The 24,440-nt window shown below is 50.8% G+C and overlaps 1 protein-coding gene across 3 annotated transcripts in view; it reads left to right on the top strand.

Annotated features, from left to right (window-relative positions):
- Nwd1 (NACHT and WD repeat domain containing 1) overlaps positions 1 to 24,440 on the top strand; it is an 89,070-nt gene that overhangs the window by 10,774 nt on the left and 53,856 nt on the right. For all 3 annotated transcript variants that reach the window (XM_050128402.1, XM_050128401.1, XM_050128400.1), the window contains exons 3-9: positions 882 to 998; positions 5,615 to 5,912; positions 8,763 to 10,032; positions 16,794 to 16,997; positions 18,229 to 18,388; positions 20,973 to 21,090; positions 22,409 to 22,567. In XM_050128402.1, the coding sequence (XP_049984359.1) occupies positions 882 to 998; positions 5,615 to 5,912; positions 8,763 to 10,032; positions 16,794 to 16,997; positions 18,229 to 18,388; positions 20,973 to 21,090; positions 22,409 to 22,567 (2,326 nt within the window). The remainder of the gene's footprint in view (positions 1 to 881; positions 999 to 5,614; positions 5,913 to 8,762; positions 10,033 to 16,793; positions 16,998 to 18,228; positions 18,389 to 20,972; positions 21,091 to 22,408; positions 22,568 to 24,440) is intronic.

The raw sequence follows: 24,440 nt of genomic DNA, 5'->3' as shown, positions 1-24,440 counted from the left end.
CCCTCCCCTCCCCTCCCCTCCCCTCCCCTCCTCTCTTCTCTTCTCTTCTCTTCTCTTCTCTTCTCTTCTCTTCTCTTCTCTTCTCCCTTGAGACAGGGTCTCTCTGTAGCTCAGATAGGCCTTGAACTCAAAACCTTCCCTTCTGCATCAGCATCAGGAGCCCAAGGGTCTTTTCTTGAAGTTCATGACCTTCTGAGAAAGAGACAGGTGGGAATTAGGGAGCTAGCAAAGACATCCCCTTAGTGTGGGTATGTATTTTCCTGTTCTCATAATTACACCAAGAATCCACTTTTTCCTTTTTAAAAATTTTTTTCTTCCTTTTTAAAAATCTTTTTTAATTCTTTAAAAATGTGTGTTAGTGTTTTGCCTGTATATATGCCAGTATGAAGGTGTCAGATCCGCTGGAACTGGAGTTACAGACAGTTGTGAGCTGCCATGTGGGTGCCGGGAACTGAACCTCAGTCCTCTGGAAGAAGAGTCAGTGCTTTTAACCTCTGAACCAGGTCTCACAGGGTTTACCTGTGTTAGCCTGTCCTGGAACTCACTCTGTAGACTCACAGAGATCCACCTGCCTCTGCCTCCTTCCCGAGTGCGGGGATTTAAGGTGCGCCACTTTTGTTCCTTTATTCTGGTGTAGAATGGAATCCAGGGATCAGCCATATGCATTATGCAAACCGTCTGCCACACACCGCATCCCCAGCCCCTTACTCATGATTCTAGGCAAGCGTTCTGCCCCTTAGCTACATCCCTAGCCTCCAATTTGTCTAATCTAGAAACCCCTAGAAGAGAGATGCTGCCAAAGCAGATCGGGAGAAACTTCTTCAGTTGAACAAAATTGTAGAACAAGTCACTCATTGGAAACCTCATTTTTCTATCCCAAGGCGGTTGATCTGAGGTGGGGCATCCCAGACACGCAGGCTGCTAACTGCTTGACCACAGAACTTTGCTTAGAAGAACTTGACCGCTGCCAGAGAACGTCCGTAGGACCAGCTTTTGTGGTGAGTGTGCCAGGGTAGGTGGAGTTGCCCTTATTTGTTTTCCATCACAGTGTGGCTCCTGACAGCTATGCAGACAGAAGAGTGAGACAGTGGGTGGCAGCTTAGCAAACATACCAGTCCCCCGCAAACTGGTCATGACAGACATAACTAATCAGTAACAGAAGTAGCTGGAATTCAGGCATTAGTAATCAAATGCAACAGTAAGTGAGTTGGAGAGTATAATGATAACTTGGGAGGGAATTTTCCAGGCTGGTTTAAAATTCCCTTCACTCTTCCCACCTGGTCCACTCTACATATGTAAATGGAAGGCTGCTTATTCATTCCTGGCTGCCCAGATCTGAAATAATCACACAGAAACTATTTGTAATACTGTTTGACCAATAGCTTAACAGTATTGCAGCTAGCTCTTATATCTTAAATTAACCCATTGATGGTAGAGATATTGGGTGCTTAAAAGAAATCTCACACTGGCTCAGAACTGAGAGATAGATATTTATTTAGGGGGAAAACTTACAAATCAGGATTCTCTGCTTGAACAATGGATGGAGATCCGATCCAAAACAAACGGAACTAGCAAACAGGGACAGAGGGGGCAGAGAGAAGGGGCCCGACACGCTTCGGCATCCGGGTAAATAGTCTATGAGGCCACGTCCCATGTCTCTGCTGGTCTGGAACACACACCTGTACCCTCCTCTGTCACCAAAATAATCTCCAACCTGGTGGATGGAGCAGGCCCGTAACTCCAGCACCCGGAGGTGGGGGCAGTGGGAGCAGGAGGTCAAGGTCATCCTTGTCTGCCAAGTTCCTGTCTCAGAAGGTGGAAGACAAACAAACAGAAAACCAAGCTGGTAGTACCCAGCACTTGGGAGGCAGAGGCCAGCCTGGTCTATAGAGTGAGTTCCATGAGTCAGAGACACATGAAGAGACCTTGTTTTGAAACAAAACAAACAAACCCCCTCAGACCCAGTAGTTACAAGCCTGTGCTTTGGGGGGAACAGAAGGAGGGGAGGTGAACTGTGGTTCCTGTGTAAAATGAATAAAAAAGTTTTTTAAAAGTAAGTAAGTAAATAAATACATGAAAATAAAAAAAGAAAAAGAAATTAAGCCCAGTAGTGGTGGTGCATGTCTTTAATCCCAGCACTAGGTAGGCAAACAGGAAGATCTCTGTGTGTTTGAGGCCAGCCTGGTCCACAGAGTGAGCTCCAGGACAGGTACCAAAGCTACAGAGAAACCCTGTCTCAAAACACACACACACACACACACACACACACACACACACACACACACACAAAACCAACAATAACAACACAAAAAAATCTGTGCTCCTCTGGTCTTGCAGAGGACTCCAGTTCAGTTCCCGGCACCCATGTCAGGTGTCTCACAACTATCACAACTCCAGTCCCTGGGGTCTGATGCCCTCCTCTGGCCTTTGCGGGCACTGCACTCATGTGCACATACCCTCTCACAGGCCCTCAGTGCCCACGGTAAGGGCTACAGATCCTGCACAGCAGCATTCACATTGCCTGGATCGTGTGAGTGTGTTGGCATCACGGATTAGCAATCTCCCAGATTTCTAGAGTGTCCTATGGCTAGTGTGGCCTCAGAGAACAAAGCAGAAGAAGTTGGAGGTGCAGGCATATACCTGTCATCGCAACTACTTGGGAGATGGAGGCAGGAGGATTGCTTCAACCCAGAAGTCTGTTTTTAAAGAATATTTTTAAAAATGTCTTCTTTGACAATTTCTTACCTTCATACACTTTATCTTGATCAAATACACCCCAACTTCCTCTGCCTACTCCCCTCAATCTCCCAGACACCCCTTCTCCCACTTTTGTGTCTTTTAAAAAGGTAACCAGGCTGGGCGGTGGTAGCATACGCCTTTAATCCCAGCACTCAGGAGGCAGAGGCAGGCGGATCTCTGTGAGTTCGAGGCCAGCCTGTTCTACTAGAGCTAGTTCCAGGACAGGAACCAAAAAGCTATGGAGAAACCCTGTCTCGAAAATCCAAAATAAATAAATAAATAGGTAACCGGATGAGTCCCGTTAGTGCACTGAATGCACACGGCCATCCCAGAGCCTGCAACCGGCTAGAGGTCCCACCCTTGAAACAAAGTGCCTCTCCTTCCCCGGCAGTCAGGGCACCCCTCTCCTTCCCCCAGCAGTTATGGACCGCCAACAGGGTCTCAGGCCAGGGCACCCCTCTCCCACACACACAGACTTTAGCTGTCTTGGACATGTGCAGGTGTAGCTGCCATGGGTTCGTGCGCTCAACAACCACGTGTCCACAGCACCCTTCCCATCCCTTTGGGAGGGAATTGAGAGAGATGTCCCATTTAGAGCTAATGACTTGGAGGCCAGCCTAGGCAACATGAGGAGACCTCATAGTAAGAAGAGCAAAGCAAACATTGGGACTGGGCAAGAGCTGAGGCACGCCTCTGCAGATGTTGTTGTGGTGGTGGTTGTTATTTTGCTTTTTTTTTTTTTTTTTTTTTGAGACGGGGCTTCCCTGTGTAGCTCTGACTGTCCACCATTCCTGGTCACATGATTTAACTACAGTGCCCTGGTGTCTTCAGACTGTGTCCTGACCTCTTCATACTCAACTCCCAGTATGTTTTCATTGCTACTGCTTTAATTTATTTTCTCGGGCTGGGGAGAGGGCTCAGTGTGTAAAGTATCTGGTGTGCAAGCATGAGGACCTGAGTTCAAATCCCAAGCACCAGGGGGCAAAGACGAGATGGGGGCAAAGACCAGCCAGTCAGTGAGTTCTTGGCAGTCAAAGAACTCAGGTTCCTGAAGAGACTGAGTGTGGACTGGAGAGATGCTAAGCAGTGATCCGTGCCTGTGTGATCCCAAGGACCCAGCACCCACATCTGGGAACTTGCAGGTGCCTGTAAACTCCTGCTCCAGGGGATCTGACACCCTCTTCTGGCCTCTGTGGGCACTGCGTCCACCACAGCACACACTCACACACATGGAAATAAACTTTAAAAAAATTAATAAGGTAGAAGAAGGCTAGGAGTCATATTGTGTGTACCTTTGGCCTCCATGTGCACAGACCACAGACACACACATATGTACACATGCATGTACACACACACACATGCACACACACGATAAAAATGTCCTTTTGCTTATAACTCCCTTTCTCAGTTATTATTCCCAGAGACCTGGAATCATGTTGAGTTAGCAGGGAGAACAGGGTTTCATTTTTCCCTTTTGAGAAGAGATCGCACGTGGCCCAGGGCGGCCTCACGCTCACTATGAAACTGAAGCTGGTCGCTGACTAACTCTCCAGCCTCTGCCTCCAGCGCCGGGATAGCAGGCCTGTGCCACCAGCCCGTCCCTTCTGTGTGTTTATTTATCTATGGCAACAGGGCGCAGGCCTTAGCACACGTGTGGAGGTCAGAGGCCGACCTGCAGAAACCGCTTCCCTCATCCCACCATTCGAGTTCTAGGGGCTGAACTCACGCTGTCTGACTCCACAGCAAAATGCCTTTACCCATGGAGCCATCTTACCAGCCCTGAGAAAATGCTTCATTAAATGAGAAATGACTGGAGGATGTCACAGGGAAAGTGACTCCCAGCCCTCACTGCAGGCTGAGAAAAGCAGATGCTTCAGCTGCAAGGGGAAGGAGGGTCCCCAGGCCTCCCCCATCCACAGGCCTGCAGCTCCGAGTTGAGGCGTCCCGACTCCTCCACGGCATTGCCCGCTTTGTCCCCAGAGCCTGTCTATCACTGTCACTCTTGTTGGGGACTTTCCACGAAATCAGACCCACACTGGGACCCTGGAGAGACAGTTCTGTGGTAAATAACTCATTAGCAGTCCTCGGGTTCCCCACGCACCTCCTGTAGAGGCTGGGCCTCCTGGGGCTCCAGCTGCTCCTAGAACCTCCCTTGCTCTGTGGATCCAGCCCCAAACCTCCCTCTGAGGTGGGCTGGACCTTGTTCCTGGGAGGCTGTGAGAACCCTGGAGGAACTGCCTGACAGTCCTGAACAGGATGTGTGGCCTGGGCCTTTCTGCTACTCAGGAGGCTGAGGTTGGAGCTAGCCTGAGCAACATGGGAGCCCTGACTCAAAGCACCAGAAACTTGCCTGTTTCCTTCGTGTGTGCCCATGCACATGCATGCGCGCGCACACATACACACACACCACATGTGCGTGCGCACACACACCACATGTGCACACACACTTGCATGCACAGGTCTGCATGTGCAAGCATACACACAGGCCTGCCTCAGTTTCTGCTTCCGGGTGTTCTCCTTCCCCTCTCCCTGTGTGTCTCTTTCCATTACCTTTCCTCCCCGCCCATCTTCCCCTTTCTCTCCCCCTCCTCACTCTTCTTTCTCCATCTTGTGGCTATCGTTGGGCTTCGTTCTTCTGAGACAGCTTTCCTTTGCTGTCCGTGTTGGCCATGAACCCACACTCCTGCCTCAGCAGGAGTGCTGGCATCCCCCATACCCCCACACCCAGCTCTGACCAGGGTTCTTTCTGTAACTGTTACCATGATGCCATACCAGGCTGGCGTTCAGAGCCTCAGTGTGCTTCCTTCACAGCCCTAGTCAAATTTGACAGTGTCAAATGGGATTTGAACCCATGCCCCATCTGTTTTCCTGCCAGGCTCTCCTGGGCGACCAGTATGGCCCCTGTCTGGTTCCCCAACGGATCGAGGAGAAAGAGTGGGAGGCACTAAGGGCCCAGCTGACCTCCAGGCCTCGAGATCTGAAGCTGGTGGCCAGGCATTTCCGGAGAGACGACAACACCATCCCTCCCACCTACGTGCTGCAGTCTGCAGATTCCGCAGAGGACCCAGGGCCTGAGGAGGCCACCTTGACCTCTGTCCTGCAAGGCGGAGCCCAGGAGGCCCGGAGGCTGGGTCTCCTCAGCCAGGAACAATGGAAGCGCTATCATCGATCAGGTGAGGCCCAGGGATCAGGTGTTGTTGGGGGAGACAACAGACATCCCCCAAGACCTCAAATACAAGTGTTTCATCTCAGTCAATGCCAAATCTGCTTGACTCCCTGGAGAATGCACAGCCCGAGCCAAACCAGGGTCAGTCTCTAGGATCTTTTCCTGTGCCCTGACTGCCCTCCTCTCCCAAAGTGACCACCATACCCAGTTTGCCTGGGACTGAGCGTGTTCAAGAATGTGTTTGCTTTTTTATATGCATTTGTTTATGGGCTGCGGAGTGTGTGCCCGCTGTGGAGATGTACGGAGGACAGAAGACAGTTTGCAGGAGTCAAACTCAGGTCGTCAAGCTCGGTTACAAGGACCTTTACACGCTGATGCATCTCGCTGATCCTAGAAGGCTGTGTGTGCGCGCGTGTGTCTGAGCATGCTCGTGTAATCACAGGTGCACAGGGTGTGTGCACATATGTGGCCTGCACTTGTCAGGAGTCTCCCGACTCACTGAACCCTGATCTCATAGGTAGATGACCAGCTTGCTCCCCAGAGTCCCTGTCTGTTCCCAGTGTGCTGGTGTCAGCCAGTTGTCACGTAGCACGCCTTTCTATGATTACTATGATGAGCTGAGATCCTTGTGAATATATGGCAAACTCTTTACCCACTGAGTCATTGCCCCAGCCTCTGGAGGATTTTTATTTATTTATTTATTTATTTGTTTATTTGTTTGTTTGTTTGTTTATTTATTTATTTATTTTGGGGTAGGATCTCCTGTAACACAGGCCAGCCTTGAATCTGTTACATAACGAGAATGACCTTGAACTCCTCCCCCCAGCCCCCCACCTCCGCCTCTAGAGTACTGAGGAGGTTGCTGTTCACCATTACACCTGTGTGTGGTGCTGGGAATTTTGCTGTGCATGTGCTAAGACTCAGAATTTAACACTGGTGCAGTCCAGTTAACTGGAATCCAGACGACGCCAGGTCCTTCCCATTCCAGTTAACTGGAATTCAGACGACACCAGGTCCTTCCAGCCCAGCTGTTTTTAGTCTTTCATTTTGCAGCAAGTCACCCAGGCTGGCCTTGAACCTGTGATCATCCTGCCTCAGCGTCCTGAGCAGCTGAGTAAGCGACCTGCCTCCATGCCTGCCTTGGAGAGAGGACATTGGGTGATTCTTGTCCTTGACTGGAGCACAGTGTCCCTAGGGGCCTGGCTCTCCCGTCAGCTCAGAGAGGCTTCAAAAATAACTCTGGCTGCAGTTAAAAAACAAGAGCCTCCTGAGACAAGTCAGTGCGAGTTCTGGCTTCTAGAAACTAAGGTCCAGGGAGATGGCTCAGCGGGAGAGCGCCGGTTGCTCTTTCAGAGGACCCCAGCTCAGTTCTTTTCTGCCCCCACACCCAGACTCTACTCACAAGCACAAACCCACACACATATGCACATAATTTAAGACAAAATTTTATTTCTATAAATTCCTGGGCTTGAGATCCATCCCCAGCACCACACACACTGTAATGGTATACAGCAGCCGCCTCAGTACTCGAGGGGGCAGTTCAAGGTGGTGGTGGCACACGCCTTTAATCCCAGCACTCAGGAGGCAGAGGCAGTCGGATCTCTGTGAGTTCGAGGCCAGCCTCTAACAGTCTACAGAGGGAGTGCCAGGACAGCCGAGGCTACACAGAGAGAAATCTTTAAAAGATAAAAGAGCTGGGGGTGGGGGGAGGTGCTACAGCACACCCTGGGGGGGGTCAGCCAGCTGTGGTACTGGGGTCAAGCCGTTGACACACTCAGGCACATTCACTTGGTTGCCATCGACAGATTCATCTTCTTTGGCCCTTTGTGGGTGAGGTGCAAGCTTGTTCCCAGACAGCGCTTGCTACTTCTACCCAACTGGTTAGTAAAGACTCCAAACTCTGTAATAATCCTTCCTCCTTCCTCTCTGCCTGCACAGCCTCCTGTCCCATGGCTCATGTCTGGGAGGACAGTCTCCTTCCTTCCTCCTTCCTCTCTACCTGCACAGCCTCCTGTCCCCATGGCTCATGTCTGGGGGGGACAGTCTCATTCACTCATCACCTTTTTCAGAGGTGACCTTTGACATGGAGTCCCCATGTGGACCACAGAGGCTAACACATGCAGGAGCCGAGTGTTTGTTGATTGACTGTTTGAGGGGACACTCACAAAGTTGAAAACCCCATTTAGAAAGCAAACAGTTTAATACTCACCATGCTGTGTACTGCCACCTCGGTCTAGTTCCAGAACATTCTATCACCTGAGTAGGAGGCTGCTCCCTGGGGCCAGCTGCAGAAGGCCGCTCATTGGCTAGCTGTCTACACATGTGCCTGATCTGGATGTCTCATCAATGGAGTCACACACCGGCTGGCTTTCATGTTTTTTTTCTTCCGAGGCCGTCTCCTTGTGTGGTCCAGGCTGGCTTAAAGCATTGTATGCTAAGCCAGCAATGTGACCCAGGAGGTGTTTGTGCCGTGCGTGTTCTGTGCAAACGGCTGTGTGGGTACATGCAGGTGGAGGCCAGAGCAGGACATGAGTGTTGTCGTTGGTCACTGATTCCTTTGAGACCAAGTCTCTCCTTGAACTCGAAGCTTGTAGTTTCGGGTAGGCTGACTTGACATCGAGCTTCTGGCATAACACAGAAGAGGCTGGCCGCTGGTCTACACACACACACACACACACACACACACACACACACACACACGAGTGCATATCCCCCATGGGCTTCTGCAAGCTACCCCAAGTGACAGTCCCACTTGCTCACCTTGACAGCTTGTGTTCCCCTGGAACCTGTCACCCCGAAGCCCCTCACAGGCCTCAGTGACCCCATGGCCTCTTCTCTTGTTCGCTCTGTTTTGCAGTCATTGAGTGGGAGATTGAGCAAGGCCTCCTGAGCTCAGCACGAGGGGACCAGGGAGCCACTGTCTTCCTGAGAGATGTGCAGGACCTTAGTAAACACATCTTGGACGATTGCTCTCTGAAGATGGTTGATCGGCTGGCAGACGGCTGCCTGGACACGGACGCCCAGAGTCTTCTCAGCGGCCTCAAGGGACGCATCCTAGATGCTCAGCCTGGAGCCCTAAAGTCCCACCGCCTGCCCTGGAGCCGAGACCTGGTCAATCCCAAGAATAAGGCCCACGCTCGCTACCTGAAGGAGCTGAGCGAGCAGTTCGTGGCCAGGACCAACCATCAAGTCCTGGAGCAACTGCGAGAGCTAGAGTCAGGCAGACAGGAGCTGGGCTGGCTCTACCAGGAGATCCGCCAGCACCTCTGGCGGGGTGCAGAGTCCGCCAGAATCTTCTGCGGCCGGCAAGAGCTCCTGGCTCAGCTGAGGCAGCGGCTCAGACAAGATGACATCTGGCCCCATACTCCGCTGGTTCTCTTTGGACCTCCTGGCATCGGGAAGACCTCCCTCATGTGCAAGCTAGCCGAGCAGGTACCAGGGCTTCTTGGCCACAAGACGGTGACTGTCCTGAGGCTGTTAGGTACATCAACCATGAGCCTGGATGCCCGAAGCCTCCTCAAGAGCCTGTCCTTCCAGGTGTGCTTGGCCTACGGGCTGCCACTGCCCCCAACCCAGGTCCTGGAGGTCCATGGCAGGCTGGGCCACTTCTTTCACACCCTCCTCCACACGGTGTCCCGTAGGAACTTTGAGTCCCTGGTTCTGCTCCTGGACTCGGTGGATGATCTGGATTCCACATGCCATTCTCAGAGGATTTCCTGGCTGCCCCTCAAGTGTCCCCCAAGGGTACACGTCATCCTCTCTGCATGCTCAGACCAGCAGGTGTTACATACCCTGCGACAGACCCTCAAGGACCCCAGTGCCTACTGGGAGGTGAAGGCCCTGTCTGGATGCCAAGGACAGGAGTTCATCCAGCTGCTACTGCATGCAGAAAGGAGGACGCTGAGCCCGGGTCAGAGGGACATCCTCTGGGCCAGCCTCCCAGAGTGCGGCCACCCAGGGCGGCTACGGCTGGCCTTTGAGGAGGCTCGGAAATGGGCTTCCTTCACTGTACCAGTGCCCTTGGCCACCACAGCTGAGGAAGCCACACACCAGCTCTGCATCCGCCTGGAGGAGACACACGGGCAGCTGCTGGTGGCTCATGTACTGGGCTACATTGTGTCTTCCAGGTAAATCTGCCCATGTTCCTATGTGCCTCCCTCCCTCCCTCCCTCCCTCATTCCTTTCTCCTCCCTCCCTTCCCTTTCCTTCTTTCCTCCCTCCCCTCCCTTCTCTTCCCCCCTCCCTCCCCTCCCCCCTCCCCTCCCTTCCCTTTCCCCCCTCCCTTCCCTTTTCCCCCTCTCCCCTCCACCCCTCCTTTTCTGTTGGTCAGGTGCATGTGTGTGGTGTGTGCGTGCAGAGCCAGGGGAAGATGCGGTACCCGGGCTCTTTCCCTCTCAGCTTTAGTACCTAGAGACAGGGTCTCTCACTGACCCAGCTGGGGTTATGGCCACACCCTCACAGCCACACCCATCCCTTTGTATGGATGCTGCAGATTCCCACTAAGGTCCTCACACTCCCAGATAGATGCTCTTTCTACCAAGCCATGGGCAGCCCTTCTTCCTTCCTTTTCCACAGGGATTTGGACAGAACCAGTGTTTTGTGGAGGTTAGGTACGTGCTGTAGGGCTGAGCCTTGGTCCACCCTGTGTGTTGATTTTGTAGCTTGCTGCTTGGCTGAAAGTATTGGTCAACTCCAGGAACGTCCTGTCTTAGGGTCTTTTACGCACACAACCATGTTCATCTTACATTACTCCAGGAACGTCCTGTCTTAGGGTCTTTTACACACACAACCATGTTCATCTTACATTGCTCTGGCCAAGACTGCAAACTCTGTTGGATGAGAAGAGACAGTGGCACGCTTGTCCTGGTTCAGCTCCACTTGGCACTTGTACTTTGCCGGTGGTCGGTTTGTTGCACGTAACTTACCCCCTCACAGCTGTGGTGGTTGCTGTAGGCAGAGTTTTCCTGTCCCAGCAGACATTTCCTTTTGTAAGGAGGCTGCTTGTTTGTTTCCCAGCCACATAGACTCCTGAAATAATCACACAGAAACTAGATTATTTAAGTCACTGCTTGTCCCGTTGGTTCTAGCTTCTCATTTGCTAACTCTTACATCCGAATTTAACTCATATCCATTCATCTGTGCATCACCACAAGGTCGTGGCTTACCAGCAAAGTTTCATTGTGTCTGTCTCTGGTGGAGGCTCCATGGCTTCTCTTCATCTCTGCCTCCCAGCATTCAGTTTAAGTTTCCCCACCTAGCTCTGTTCTATCCTATCAGGCCAAGTCAGTTTCTTTATTCATTAATAGTAACCACAGCATACAGAGGAGAATCCCACATTAATTTCACAAATAACCAACACTGAGACTTAATATTACTTATAAGTGCTTTGCCAATAGCTCAGGCTTGTTGCTAGCTAGCTCTCACATTTAAATTGACCCATATTTCGTATCTACACTCTACCATGTGACTTAGTACCTTTTCTCAGTGTCTGCTTGTGACTCCTGTTACTCCACCACTCTTCATCCCAGCATTCTCTCTGTCTCAGGCTGTCTTGCCCAGTCTCTTCTTGCCCAGCTGTCAGTCAACCAGCTTTTTATTAACAATGAGAGCAATGCAGTGTGCATAAGGGTTATTCCCCAGCAGTTGGCTTTGAATGCCTTGGCCTTGACATGCAAGGAAGCCTTAGTGAGGCATTGTCTGGATCTGGTTGGTCCAGGTGTGTGTGTCCATGTCTGTATACACAGGTGCATATATATGTGTGTGCATGTGTGCACATGCACATGTGTATATTGTGTCTCTGTGTGCATGTCTGTGTGTGTGCACATACATGTGTGTTTATGTCTCTGTGCCTATACACATGTCTCTGTGTGTGCCTGTATTTGTGTGTCTGTGTGTGCATATCTGTTCGTGTGCGTGCATGTCTCTCTGCATTTGTGCGTGCGTGTGTACATGCATGTCTTGGTTGTTTGTCGAGGAGGGAAGACCTGACAGAGCACAGTAACAGTGTCCATGGGCTAGGCCTGGACCGTGTGTGAGGGAGACAAGCCAGCTGAGCATGAGCAGCGAGCGGGTGGCATGGGTGCATTTGTTTTCTGCACCAGTGATTATGGCTCTGCTGTGACTAGCCACCTGCAACACCTGTGCCTGTGGCTTCCTTGCCTACCAGCCTCTCCCTCCTTGTGGCAAAAATATTTTATTATAAGGGCTGTCAGTCTTCATCCTGGCCTCTGCTGCTGTCTGGAGATAATTATGTGACTATTTTTTTACCCCTGGTTCGGTGTTGGAGTTGTACTGTATTCCTTTTTTATCTTCTCTGTTTTTAAATCTGTCTGTCTCTCTGTCTGTTTGTCCATCTATCTGTCTCTCTACCTATCTATTTTTGAAATAGTTTCTCCATGTAGAGCAGGCTTGCCTGGAACTCACAAAGACCCTCCTGCCTCTGCCTCCCGAGTGCTGGGATTAAATGTGTGCACACCACACCCATATCAATTCATTTTTTAAAGGTTTATTTGATTTTTATTTGTGTGAATGCATGTGTTGGAGGTGGGGCTTGTGCACATGCATGCTGATGACTGCAGAGAGCAGAAAAAGTGTCAGATCCCCAGGGTCTGGCTTTAGAGGTGGTTGTGAGCTGCTGGATGTGGGGGCTGGAAAATAAAGCCAGGTCCTTCGCAAGGGCAGCAAGCGCTCTTACCCACAGTCATCTCTCCATCCCTAATTCATTTTTTAACTGACAAAAAATAACCACGTGTATTTATGAGGTGTGAGTTGATGTTTCAGATATATGTAGCTTTTAATCATTACAGCAGGATATCTGATTTTTCTGTCATCTCAGACAGTCCTGTCTATCAATGCACAATCATCCTTGTAGTGAATGTAACGAAGATCCCTTCGTGTGCGTGAAAGAGATAGATGATAGATAGATAGATAGATAGATAGATAGATAGATAGATGATTGATATATAGATAATAGATGATAGATAGATTGATTGCTTGATAGATAGATGATTGATATATAGATAATAGATAGATAGATAGATAGATAGATAGATAGATAGATAGATAGATAGATGATAGAAAATAGATAGATGATAGATATATCATCACCTCTATATTCTGTGTGTCTTTATTATCTGTCATCTATGCTATGAACTACTTATCACCTGCATGCCTCACATATTGTGACTCAGTGTATCTGTCTGTTATGTACGATCTGTGGGTCCATCGCCCACAGATACACTGTCCCAGGGCTGTCTGAGACATCTAGTCCCCATGGACGACATTTCTTTCCCTTCTAAGTATTCCACCAAGCTGTTAAGGATGGTCTGAAACCCAAATTAGGACAATCATAAAATTCAAGAAATCAGTCACAGGAACGTTAATACAGAGTACACAACAAATGTGTCCATGCGCACGCGTATGGTGGGGGCGGGACCGTGGTGTCATCTCTCAGGTAAGGTCTGTCTTTTTAAATTTTATTTATTTATTTAGAGACACAGCCTCTTGCTGGCATTGGGCTCACCAAGCAGATGCCAAGGAGCCCACACGTCTCTGTTGGCATGCTCAGTGTTTCTGTGTCACTGGGGATGGAGGCCAGGTCCTCACACGGTGCCACAGGCACTGTATTGATTGAGCTCCACTCCAGCCCCACAGTCACGGTGTCCCCATGGTCAGCACATTCTTTATAGCTCCTCCCTCTCTTGACCCTGACCCAGGATCATGTCTGGCGCGGGGCTGAATGAGTGACAGCGTGACCCAGACTCCTCACGCGTGACCCAGACTCCTCACACGTGACCCAGACTCCTCACGCATGACCCAGACTCCTCACACGTGGCCCAGACTCCTCACGCATGACCCAGACTCCTCACGCGTGGCCCAGACTCCTCACACGTGACCCAGACTCCTCACACGTGACCCAGACTCCTCACACATGACTCAGACTCCTCACATTTGGCCCAGACTCCTTACACGTGATCCAGATTCCTCACGCGTGACCCAGACTCCTCACACGTGATCCAGACTTCTCACACGTGACCCAGACTCCTCACACGTGGCAGACAAGAAGGACGGGAGAGGAGCAGAAGCTGTGGTAATCCTCAAGGCTGTTCCATTGAATTTTTTTTTGCCAGCCAGGCTCCACCTTCCAAAGATGACCCAAACTCCCAAATCAACTAGGTGCTGTGTGTGGGAGACATGACACACTCAAAACCACGCAGTCCTAAAAAGGTCTTCAATTTCTTAGTCCCTTCGTTGCTACGACGAAGCTCCACAGGCTGGGCTCAACAGTAAGAAATGGCCAGTCAATTTCCTAGGCATAGGAACCACACCCAGGGCCCCACCCGACTGCTGTTCACAAACTCGGGCAGCGCTTCTGCTTCCGCCAAAGCTCACTGGGCAGAGAGCTTGAGGCTCAGCAGTAGATGGAGTTCTTTGAGCTCAGCGGGCAGAATGTGTGCAGCTCAGTGGGCAGATGGTTTAGTTGGCAGAGCATTGTCTGACATGCACGAAGGCCTGGATTCCATCCCAGCACCGTCTGGACCAGGTGTGGTGGTGCACACCTGGGAGGTGGAGGCAGGAGGATCAGGACTTCACAGTTATACTTGGATACATAGTGAGATTGAAGCTAGCCTGGGCTACATGAGATGTCTCAGAATAAATAAATAAGTGGGGTGGGGAGAATGGGCTGGGGAGGTGGCTAAGATGTTAAGAGCACATGCTTCTCTTGCAGAGGACCAGGGTTTGGGCCCTGTATTTTGCAGCTTACAACTGTTGGATTAGGGTTAGGGTTAGGTTAATTCTAGTTCCAGGAGATCTGACCCCCTCTCTGGCCTCTGTAGCCACCAGGAAAGAGTGTGGGGCACATAAATTCACTCAGGCAAAACATACACACATACACACATCAGATAAATAAACAAAACCCAAACCAGTCGGGCAGTGGTGGCACTCGAAAGGCAGAGGCAGGTGGATCTCTGTGAGTTTTTGAGGCCAGCCTTGGCTAGAGAATGAGTTCCAGGACATCAAGGGCTACAACAGAGAAACTCTGTACAAAAACCCCAAACCAGCAGAGCCCAGTAGACGGTCAAAACCTGTGTTGAGCATGTTGGAGCCTTGTTTTCGGGACATTGCTCCCTAAGTGACACGGTCTGGCGACTGTGTGTGTCCACATCAAGAGCACAGTGTGGATGAACTGTGAGCTCAGGCTCTCCACAGATACTAAACTGTTTCACAGAGGGGCTCCAGCAGCCAGACTCCAGGTCTCCTGGTGTCCTGTGGGCACTGCAGGGTGGAGGCTGGAAGCCAATGATCTGTGCTGGCAATGGTTGAATTACGGTGAGGGTCTTTCCCACTCCATATTAACTGACATTCCATAGACATCATTTGTTGTTGTTGTTTTGTTTTCTTCTGTTTGCTTATTCAAGGCAGGGTTTCTCTGTAGCTTTGGAGTCTGTCCTGGAACTCACTCTGTAGACCAGGTTGGCCCCGAACTCAAGAGATCCACCTGCCTCTGCCTCCCAATGCTGGGATTAAAAGCATGCACCACCACGGCCTGGCCTCGTAGACATCTTATATAGAGGTAAAAACAGAAGAGTCTCTGGGTCTGTATTTATTTATTTAGTGTGAGCCGCCATCTTTAATGTGGGGATGTATACATTCTTGGACTGTGCCCTTTCAGGTCTTTATTGCTAGAAATTCAAAATGATGGTGATCAGTCCAGTTTGGGAGGGGTGTGCATGTGTGTGTATGCATGCATGCATGGTTGTGTGAGAGCACGTGTTTGTGAGTTCACATGTGTGTATGAACGTGTGTGTGTGTGTGTGTGTGTGTGTGACAAATCCACTCATCAACATTAGCGGATCAGCCCCTGGAAGCCGAGGTGGCTCCATGGGGCAATGCTTGCCCAGATATGAAGAGCAGTGTTCGAGTCCCTAGAGCCACACACATGCCCGTGAGCATGGAGCCTGCCTGTGATTCCCAGCAAATTGTGTAAGCTGGCTAACAAGACCAGCCACACAGCCACGCTGGTGAGCTCTGGCCTTGACTGACAGACGTGTCTCGGAGAATAAGGTGGCTGAGACACTGAGGATGATGTCTGCCATCAGTCTTGAGTTCCCTCATGCCGGCCCGCACACGTGCACACCAGACACACATGAAATACAGAAGGAAGAATAGAATTAAAGAAGTATGGTTTACCAGGCATGACGGTGCATGCCTGTTATCCCAGCACTTGGGAAGTCAAGATAACAGGTTGGTGTGCTCTGGGCCAGCCTGGGCTACAGTGCAAAACATTGTCTCAAACACAAAGAAGCAAGAGCATCATTCCATTATGGGTACATTCCATCTAGGGGTGTACCCTAGAGTTCCCTATCAAACCCAGGTCCCACGACTGGCAGCATAAGACGCAGTGGGGGCAAAAACTGGCATTAGTCAGCCTGTGTGGCGCTCTACATGTTGAGCAGGGCATTGGTGGTATATGCCTTTGATCCCAGCACTCAGGAGGCAGAGGCAGGCAGATCTCTGTGAGTTCGAGGCGAGCCTGGTTTACAGAGCAAGTTACAGGACAGCTAGGATTGTTACACAGAGAAACCCTGTCTCAAAAAACATGAGACAGACTCTCATGTAGACCAGGCTGTCCTGGAACTCAGTACATAGTTAAGGATGACCTTGAGCTCACAATCCTCCTGCCTCCACTTCCCCAGTGCTGGGATGACAAAGTGTGTCACCATGCTGGACTGAGACCCCCTAAGCCTGGAGAGTGGCCTGTGCAGGGCTCGCCAGATGCGTGTGAAGGGGTCTGAGCTGGAGGCTCCCTGAGAGAAGCTGCACGCACAGTCCGTGCGCGTCCTCTTCACAGGGCGGTCACGGTGCTGTGCTGCCCCTTGCCCCACAGGTACGGTCTGTCAGAGGCAGAGCTGAAGGACGTGCTGTCTTTGGATGATGAGGTCCTGCAGGCCGTGTACCAGGACTGGACACCACCCAGCAAGGAGCTCCTACGCTTTCCGCCGCTGCTGTGGGTGCGGCTCCGCCGGGACCTGGGACACTGCTTGACCAGGAGGCCCGTGGATGGTTGCACGCTGTTGGCCATCGCACACAGGTAGGCCTTCGGAGGGGACACTGCCTTCGTGGAGCCCTGAGAGCAAAGGCTCCCAGTCAAATCCTTGACTCCCATTCTGGGGTAGTCAAACAATCCAGCACACACCAGTCCCAGGGTAAACGCTACACACCTAATCTGTCTGTTTTGTGATGGTGTGAATGTTGCATGATGTGCATGGGATTCTAGGCAGGGGCTCCCCCCCTTAACCACTGTCCTGGTGTCTCTCTCTCTCTCTCTCTCTCTCTCTCTCTCTCTCTCTCTCTCTGTGTGTGTGTGTGTGTGTGTGCGTGCATGCATTTGTCTGTGGTACCCTCACGTGTGTATGTAGTTATGAAGGACAGATGTTGATCTCAGGGTTGAGCTCCGTAACTCTTCACCCAGTATTTGGAGAGAGGGTCTCTCTGTTCAGCCACAATGGCTGCACAGCAAGCCTGCCTTCTAGACTCCTCTCCCTTTTGCTCCCTCTCAAGCACTGTGATTGCCAGTACTTCCCCCCTCACCAGGCTTTTGCATGTGTGCTGGGGATTTGAACTCGGATCCTCATGCTTACACAATACACACTTTGTCCACAAAGCCATCTTCCTGGCCTCTTTTCACTTTCTGATTTGCCATGATGTCTTGTTAAGGTACCTCAGGTTGGTCTGGAGCTCTCAATTCAGTCCAGCCACACATGACTTCAACCTGTGACCCCTGCCTCTGAGTAGCTACCATGACAGTCTTGCATCACCCACCACACCAGAGCAAAGGTCATTTTTACATTATTTATTTATTATTTCTGTGGGCAGGTAGGTGTGGGTGTGTGCTGTGGTGTCTCTGGAGGTCAGAGGACTTGTGGGAGCGAATTCTCGCCTTCTGCAATGTATGACGGGGATCGAACTCCAGTCATGAGGCTCAGCACCAAGCACCTCTAGCCACTGAGCCATCTCATTACCTTCAAAAGCAAAACTTGTTTGTTTGTTTGTTTTTCAAAACAGGGTTTCTCTTTGTAGCTTTGGTGCCTGTCCTGAAACTAGCTCTTGTAGACCAGGCTGGCCCCTGCCTCCTGAGTGCTGGATTAAAGGTGTGCACCACCACCACCTGAGCAAAAAAGCAAAACTGTTTAAGAGAGAAAGAGAAGTAAAAGAGAAGGGCTGTTTTAGAGAGCAGCGTTGAGTGAAAACAGGATGCGGAGTGGACAGCTTCTGCACTTGTGCTGTCCCCTGAGCCATCAGCCTGTGCCCTTTCTCCACAGACAGCTGTCCAAGGTGATCCAGGTTCGATACCTGTCTGGGCCTGAGAGATCCAAGAGACACGGCGTGCTAGCTGAATTCTTCTCTGGAGCCTGGAGCCAAGGCACCAAGAAACTCGTCACCCTGCCCCTCGTGGGGAAGCCCATTAACCTGGACCGCAAGGTGAGGCCACCCATTCCCAAAGCCACACCCTGGCGTGACTGTCCTTTTCCTTCTCCCCCGTTCTCAACGCCCTCCGAACCCACAGCATCGAGGGCCTCCTTCAGCCCCAGGATGTATTTCTGGGTGCAGGGCTCAGTAGACATGGGTGTGTATGTGCTCTTTTGCACAAAGTGTTTATGTGGTGTAGCCTTCTTAGCATTGATGAGGATGAAAGCAAAATATCAGTCAGTGGTGGGACTTGTTGAAGATGGTCCACATTCTGCTGGGTTAGCTGCTCAGCTGGGAGGGTGCAGCCTCCCTGCAACCCACGGGCGTCTTCTTGGCTGCACCTGAGGACGACAGAGCTGTGTGTCTTCTTTACATGAAGACTTGTATCTTGGCTGAATATTCGAACCCACATAAAAAGCCAGGAGAGATAGTTCGATGGTTAAGAGCACTGGCTGTAGCCCAGCGGTGGTGGTGCACACCTTTAATCCCAGCTCTAAGGAGGCAGAGGCAGGCAGATCTCTGAGTTCCAGGCCAGCCTGTGAGTTCCAGGACAGGGCCACACAGAGAAACCCTGTCTCAAAACACCAAAAGAATAAAGAAAAAGAAAAAAAAATAATCACTGGATGGTTTCAGCTCCCAGCACCTGCATGGCTGCTCACACCTGTAACTCAGTTCCAGGGAATCCAATACCCCATTCTGGTCTCTGTGAACCTTGTTCCCATGTAGTACATAGGCACACATGTAGGCAAAACACCCATATACATAAAATAAAATAAACCTTTCTTAAAAAGGCATACACAGCCACGCATGGTGGGATTCAAACCTTAACCCAGCACTCCGAGGCAGAGGCAGGAGGGTCTGTGTGAGTGTGAGGCCGACCTGGTCTACAGAGCGAGTTCCAGGATGGCCAGGGCTGATTAGTAATCCTATGTCTCAAACAAAGCAAAAGTCCATGGTGGGGAGTTCAGGGGCTCTTTTGGGCTAGATGGCCAGTCTGCCTCCCGCAGCTGGTGTGGTGTAGTGTGAACCTGTCTCAAAAAGTCACATGGAACAAATTGAGGATGAGTTGTGACATCTACCTCTGCACTATGCATTCTTGTGTGCACACACACACATGGGCACACACACACAGGCACACACTCAGGTGTACACACACACAGGCACACACACTCGGGTACAAATACTCAGGAGTACACACACGGGTGCACACACATGGGCACACACACTGGCGCACACACACAGGGAACACACTCAGGGACACACACATGGGCACGCACATGAGCACACACACACACACATGGGCACACACACGAACACACACACAGGCACACACACATGGGCACACACACTGGCACACACACACAGGGGACACACTCAGGGACACACACACGGGCACGCACATGAGCACACACACACATGGGCGCACACACGAGCACACACACAGGCACACACACATGGGCACACACACTGGCGCACACAGGGAACACACTTAGGGACACACACGGGCACACACAAGGGCACACATGCACAGGCACACACGGGCACACACTCAGGGACACACACACATGGACACACAGGGAACACACTCAGGGACACACACACGAACACACTCGGGGGCACACACTCAGGGGTACACACTCAGGGGCACACACACATGGGCACATGCACATGGGCACACATGGGCACACACACAGGGAACACAATTGGGCACACACACACGAACGCGCGCGCGCACACACACACACACACACGGGTATGTGCAATTACTGGGGAGCACACTGAAGAGAACAAAGAGCAACACACCCACACTCCCGTCAGCGTTGCATCATTCTGCCTGCCCCTTTCCCTCCTGTGCCTTGGTGTCCATAACCTGGATGCTGTCTGCGCATGCTTATGGCTTGAGGCTCAGCTCAGCCACCTCTCCACCTTTGAGCAGCATCCAGGCCCTCCTCTCTGCTCTCCCAGTCCTTGATCTGCTCTGCATCATCTTGTCTTCACAAGGAACCATCCTAGAATGCAGTCTGGCCGCGCCCCTCCCCAACATCCCCCATAGCTCCCCAGTGCCTACATCTCCAGCCTGCCCACCAGTCCTTTCCCATCCACTGCTCCTGTCTGAGTCTCCTCACCTGCCTGTCACTGGCCCTTCCTAAACTCACCGTGCTCGGCCTCTGGGTCTCGGTCTATGCTATTGGGTATTGGTTTTGGTTTTGGAGATGGGGCCACACCTTGCTGTCTAAGTTGGCCTAGAACTCCCTCAGGCTCACAAAATCCTCCTGTCTCCGCCTCTTGAGTATCAGTGACTGCAGGTAAGCAACATAGGGCCTGGCAATGCCACTGCTCTGACGTATTTTACCAGACGCCTACTCATCCCCCGAGCCCCAGCTCCAATGCCCACTTTCAGCAGCAAGGGTCCATTTCCCTGCCATGCCTCATCCTTGAAATGCTCAAGTCCCAGGTCCCTCCATCTGGGAAGTGGTGGGTATCTCTGCTTGCCACAATATCCCTGTCCCCTCTAGCATAGACTGCCAGCTTGGCCAATGTTTGTGGAGTGACTTGAATTCTAGCCCAAGCTGATGCCCCTTCCCACCTCCACCAGGTGGCCCCACAGCCGCTGTGGTTCTCAGGCACAGTGGCCAACCAGAGGAAGCTGACAGAACTGCCCTTCCATCTGCTGCATGCGGGTCGCATGGAGGAGCTGAAGCAGGAGGTGCTGGGTAAGGGTTGCCATGACAGAGACCACGAGGACCTTAGCCTCCCTAGCACACCCACCCACCCACCCATCCATCCATCCACCCATCCATCCATCCACCCATCCATCCACCCACCCACCCACCCATCCATCCACCCACCCATCCATCCATCCATCCATCCATCCATCCATCCATCCATCCATCCACCTAACCATCCATCCACCTAACCATCCATCCACATCTGTGATCTCAATGGACAGATGGATGTGTTGGAGGGAAGCTGCTTGTTGGTTCCTGGCCACCCAGCTAGCTTAGACCCAAAATAATCACACAGAAACTATATTAATTAAATCACTGCTTGGCCCTTAGCTCTAGCTTCTTATTGGCTAACTCTTACATATTAATTTAACCTATTTTTATTAATCCATGTATTGCCAAGTTGTTGTGGCTTACTGGGTAAAGTTCACAAGTTCACAGCGTCTATCTCCGGCAGTTCCATGGCTTTTCTCTGACCCTGCCCTTCTTTCTCCCAGAATTCAGCTGAGTTTTCCCTGCCTAGCTCTGTTCCCCTATAGCTATGCTATAGGCCCAAAGAAGTTCCTTTGTTTATCAATGGTAGTCAAGCATGCAGAGGGAAATCCCACGTCATGGATGAATAGATGAATGGACAGAAAGATGGATGAATGAATGAGTGGTTGAGAGATAGGAAGTGGAAGAATGGATGAATGGAAGTTGGTACTGAGGGGAAAACTACAGAGTTAAACCAGTAAAGGTATGGCAGATAAATGAATGGATAAATAAATGGCCATACAGGTAGATAATTATAGATACAGATGGATAGATGGATGGATGGATTAGATGGATAGATAGGTAGGTAGATGGGATAATAGATGGTGTGTATGTATTTATGAATAGATGGATGAATGTGTATGTTGGTAGACAGATGAGTGCATGAATAGGTAGACAAGTAGAAGAATGGATGGATTGGTGCATGGATGGATAGATGGTTAGGTGGGTGGCTGGTGGCTAGATGTCTACATAGCTATTTCATCCACTTATTTTCCCACCCACCTGTGATTTTCAAAGGACATTCTTCCTCTAGGAGACACTTGGCAAATCCTGGAGACATTTTTGAGTCATACTTGTAGGTAGAGGTATCATCACCTTCTGGTATGGAGGCCATGTTCTATCAACCACAGCTCAGTGCCCTCCACAGAACAGCCTCAGTGCCAGACTTCAGAGTTCCAGAACCCCAGGAGGAAAGGGCAGCCATCCTCCCACCCTCAGAATGAGCCAGCAGAAAGCAAGGGCTCCGACTTTCCTCACTCTTTGTCCTCCACAGGGAACATGAGCTGGATCTCCTGTAGGGGCATCTCTGGGGGCATTGAGGACCTGCTGGATGACTTTGACATGTGTGCCCCTCACATGAACTCTCCTGAGGTTGATCTGGTCAGAGAAGCCCTCCAGCTGTGCCGCCCTGCTGTGGAGCTCCGCGGCATGGGTGAGTGCCCTGGCCCGATAAGAGGGTATGCTCTGTGCTGCTCTCCAGAAACCTCAGAAACCCATTCTTCCCAGGGGACGGCGAATTGATTTTTCAGCAACGTACACCTTCATTTATGAACCATTGACTCATCTGCTCATCCTTCTATTCATCCACCTGTCTATCCATTTACCCATCTACCTACCAGTCCCTACCTTCCATTCATTCATCATTCACCCCCCCCGCCCAGCCTTCCACCCGTCTGTATGTCTCTATCAACCCATCCATCCATTTGTCCACCCACCCACCCACCAACCCTCTCCCCCACATATCCACCCCATCCATCTGCCCACCCGTCCATCTATCCACCCACCCATCCATCCACCCACCCACCCACCTACCCATCTGTATGTGTCTCTCTCTGTCCACCTACTGTGTCACTTTCTTGTTTAATCCCATGACATCTCCTTCAGTACTAACTTATAGAATTTGGAATGCAGTAGGAAGGGAAGAGAGAGAGAGAGAGAGAGAGAGAGAGAGAGAGAGAGAGACAGACAGACAGACAGACAGACAGACAGAGAGATGCAGGGGGAGAAAAAGAAGAGAGAGACAGAAAGCTGCCTCCTCAGAGAAAGTGGCAGAAAGGAAGAGAGCGGGAAGAGGCAGGCTTCTCTCTTAAAGGGACAGGGTACTGTCTGCCATGCATGCAGGCATGATACAGGGTGCAGGGTGTCACACACTGTGCCTAGTTCCCAAGGGGCAGGGCCAAGATGTGTCTTGATGCTAACATTCCTCCCTTCTTTTCTATTAAAAAGGTGAGGAGTTAGGTGTGGTAGGTTAAGGGAACAAGGGCATTGAGTTCTCGAGTCTGCTTCCTGCTGACCTAGGGTGTATCCACCATCTTTAAGAAAGCTGGGGTGCTGCCACATCCAGGGTTGTTTCACTGCTGTCCAGGCTCTGAGGAACTGTCCAGTGTCTCTTAGACATGGTGAGTGCTGGCAGAGCAGAGGACAAGGTTAAGTTTAGAGAATTTTTTTCCTTTAGGTCCTGGTGATTGAGTGGGAGGGTGTCAGGACTGGGGAAAAGTGGGGAGGCTTGGACTCTTAGGGTCTAGTAGTTGAGGGAGGGGTACATCTGACTTGTTTGAGGCAAATCTTCCAAGTCGACCGCTGGAACTTACAAGAGTTCTTTGAGTTTGTGAAAACCTAAGTTTTAGACACATTAGCATTTCCACTGTTTATAATCTGCACTGAAATTTGTTTTATAGAAAGGGCAGTGTACTCGTATCAGAAATGACGGTGACAATGTTTGGTTTGGATTTGGAGACAGGGTTTTTCTGTAGCTTTGGGGCCTGTCCTGGAACTAGCTCTTGTAGACCAGTCTGGCCGTGAACTCACAGAGATCTGCTTGCCGCTAGAATGCTGGGATTAAAGGTGTGTGCCACCATCGCTCAGCAACAAAGTTTTTTGTTTATAGTTGGAAGACAACCAAAGAGAATTTAAAATCCCGAGCTTGCAGCCGTGATCATGGTAGCACTCTGTCAGAGACAGACAAATGGCTTTTTCTAATTGTATTGATTAGTATTAAGACTGTGGACCCTTGGGGTCCTCATATAACAGTAGCATAATGAGAGAGGGATCCGGAGCGTGGTTTGTTTTTTTGTTTGTTTGTTTGTTTTTTGGTTTTTTTTTTTTTTTGGTTTTTTTTCGAGACAGGGTTTCTCTGTAGCTTTGGAGCCTGTCCTGGAACTAGCTCTGTAGACCAGGCTGGTCTCGAACTCACAGAGATCCGCCTGCCTCTGCCTCCCGAATGCTGGGATTAAGGGCGTGCGTCACCATCGCCTGGCCGGAGCGTGTTTTTTTCTTTCCAGTGCCTCACACCGCTTGCCTTTGTC

This window comes from Alexandromys fortis, unplaced genomic scaffold (genome assembly GCF_014885135.2).
Source record: "Alexandromys fortis isolate MF-2015 unplaced genomic scaffold, M_Fortis_MF-2015_v1.1 scaffold_296, whole genome shotgun sequence".
Taxonomy (NCBI): Eukaryota; Metazoa; Chordata; class Mammalia; order Rodentia; family Cricetidae; genus Alexandromys; species Alexandromys fortis.
This window is presented reverse-complemented; position numbering and strand designations above follow the sequence as displayed.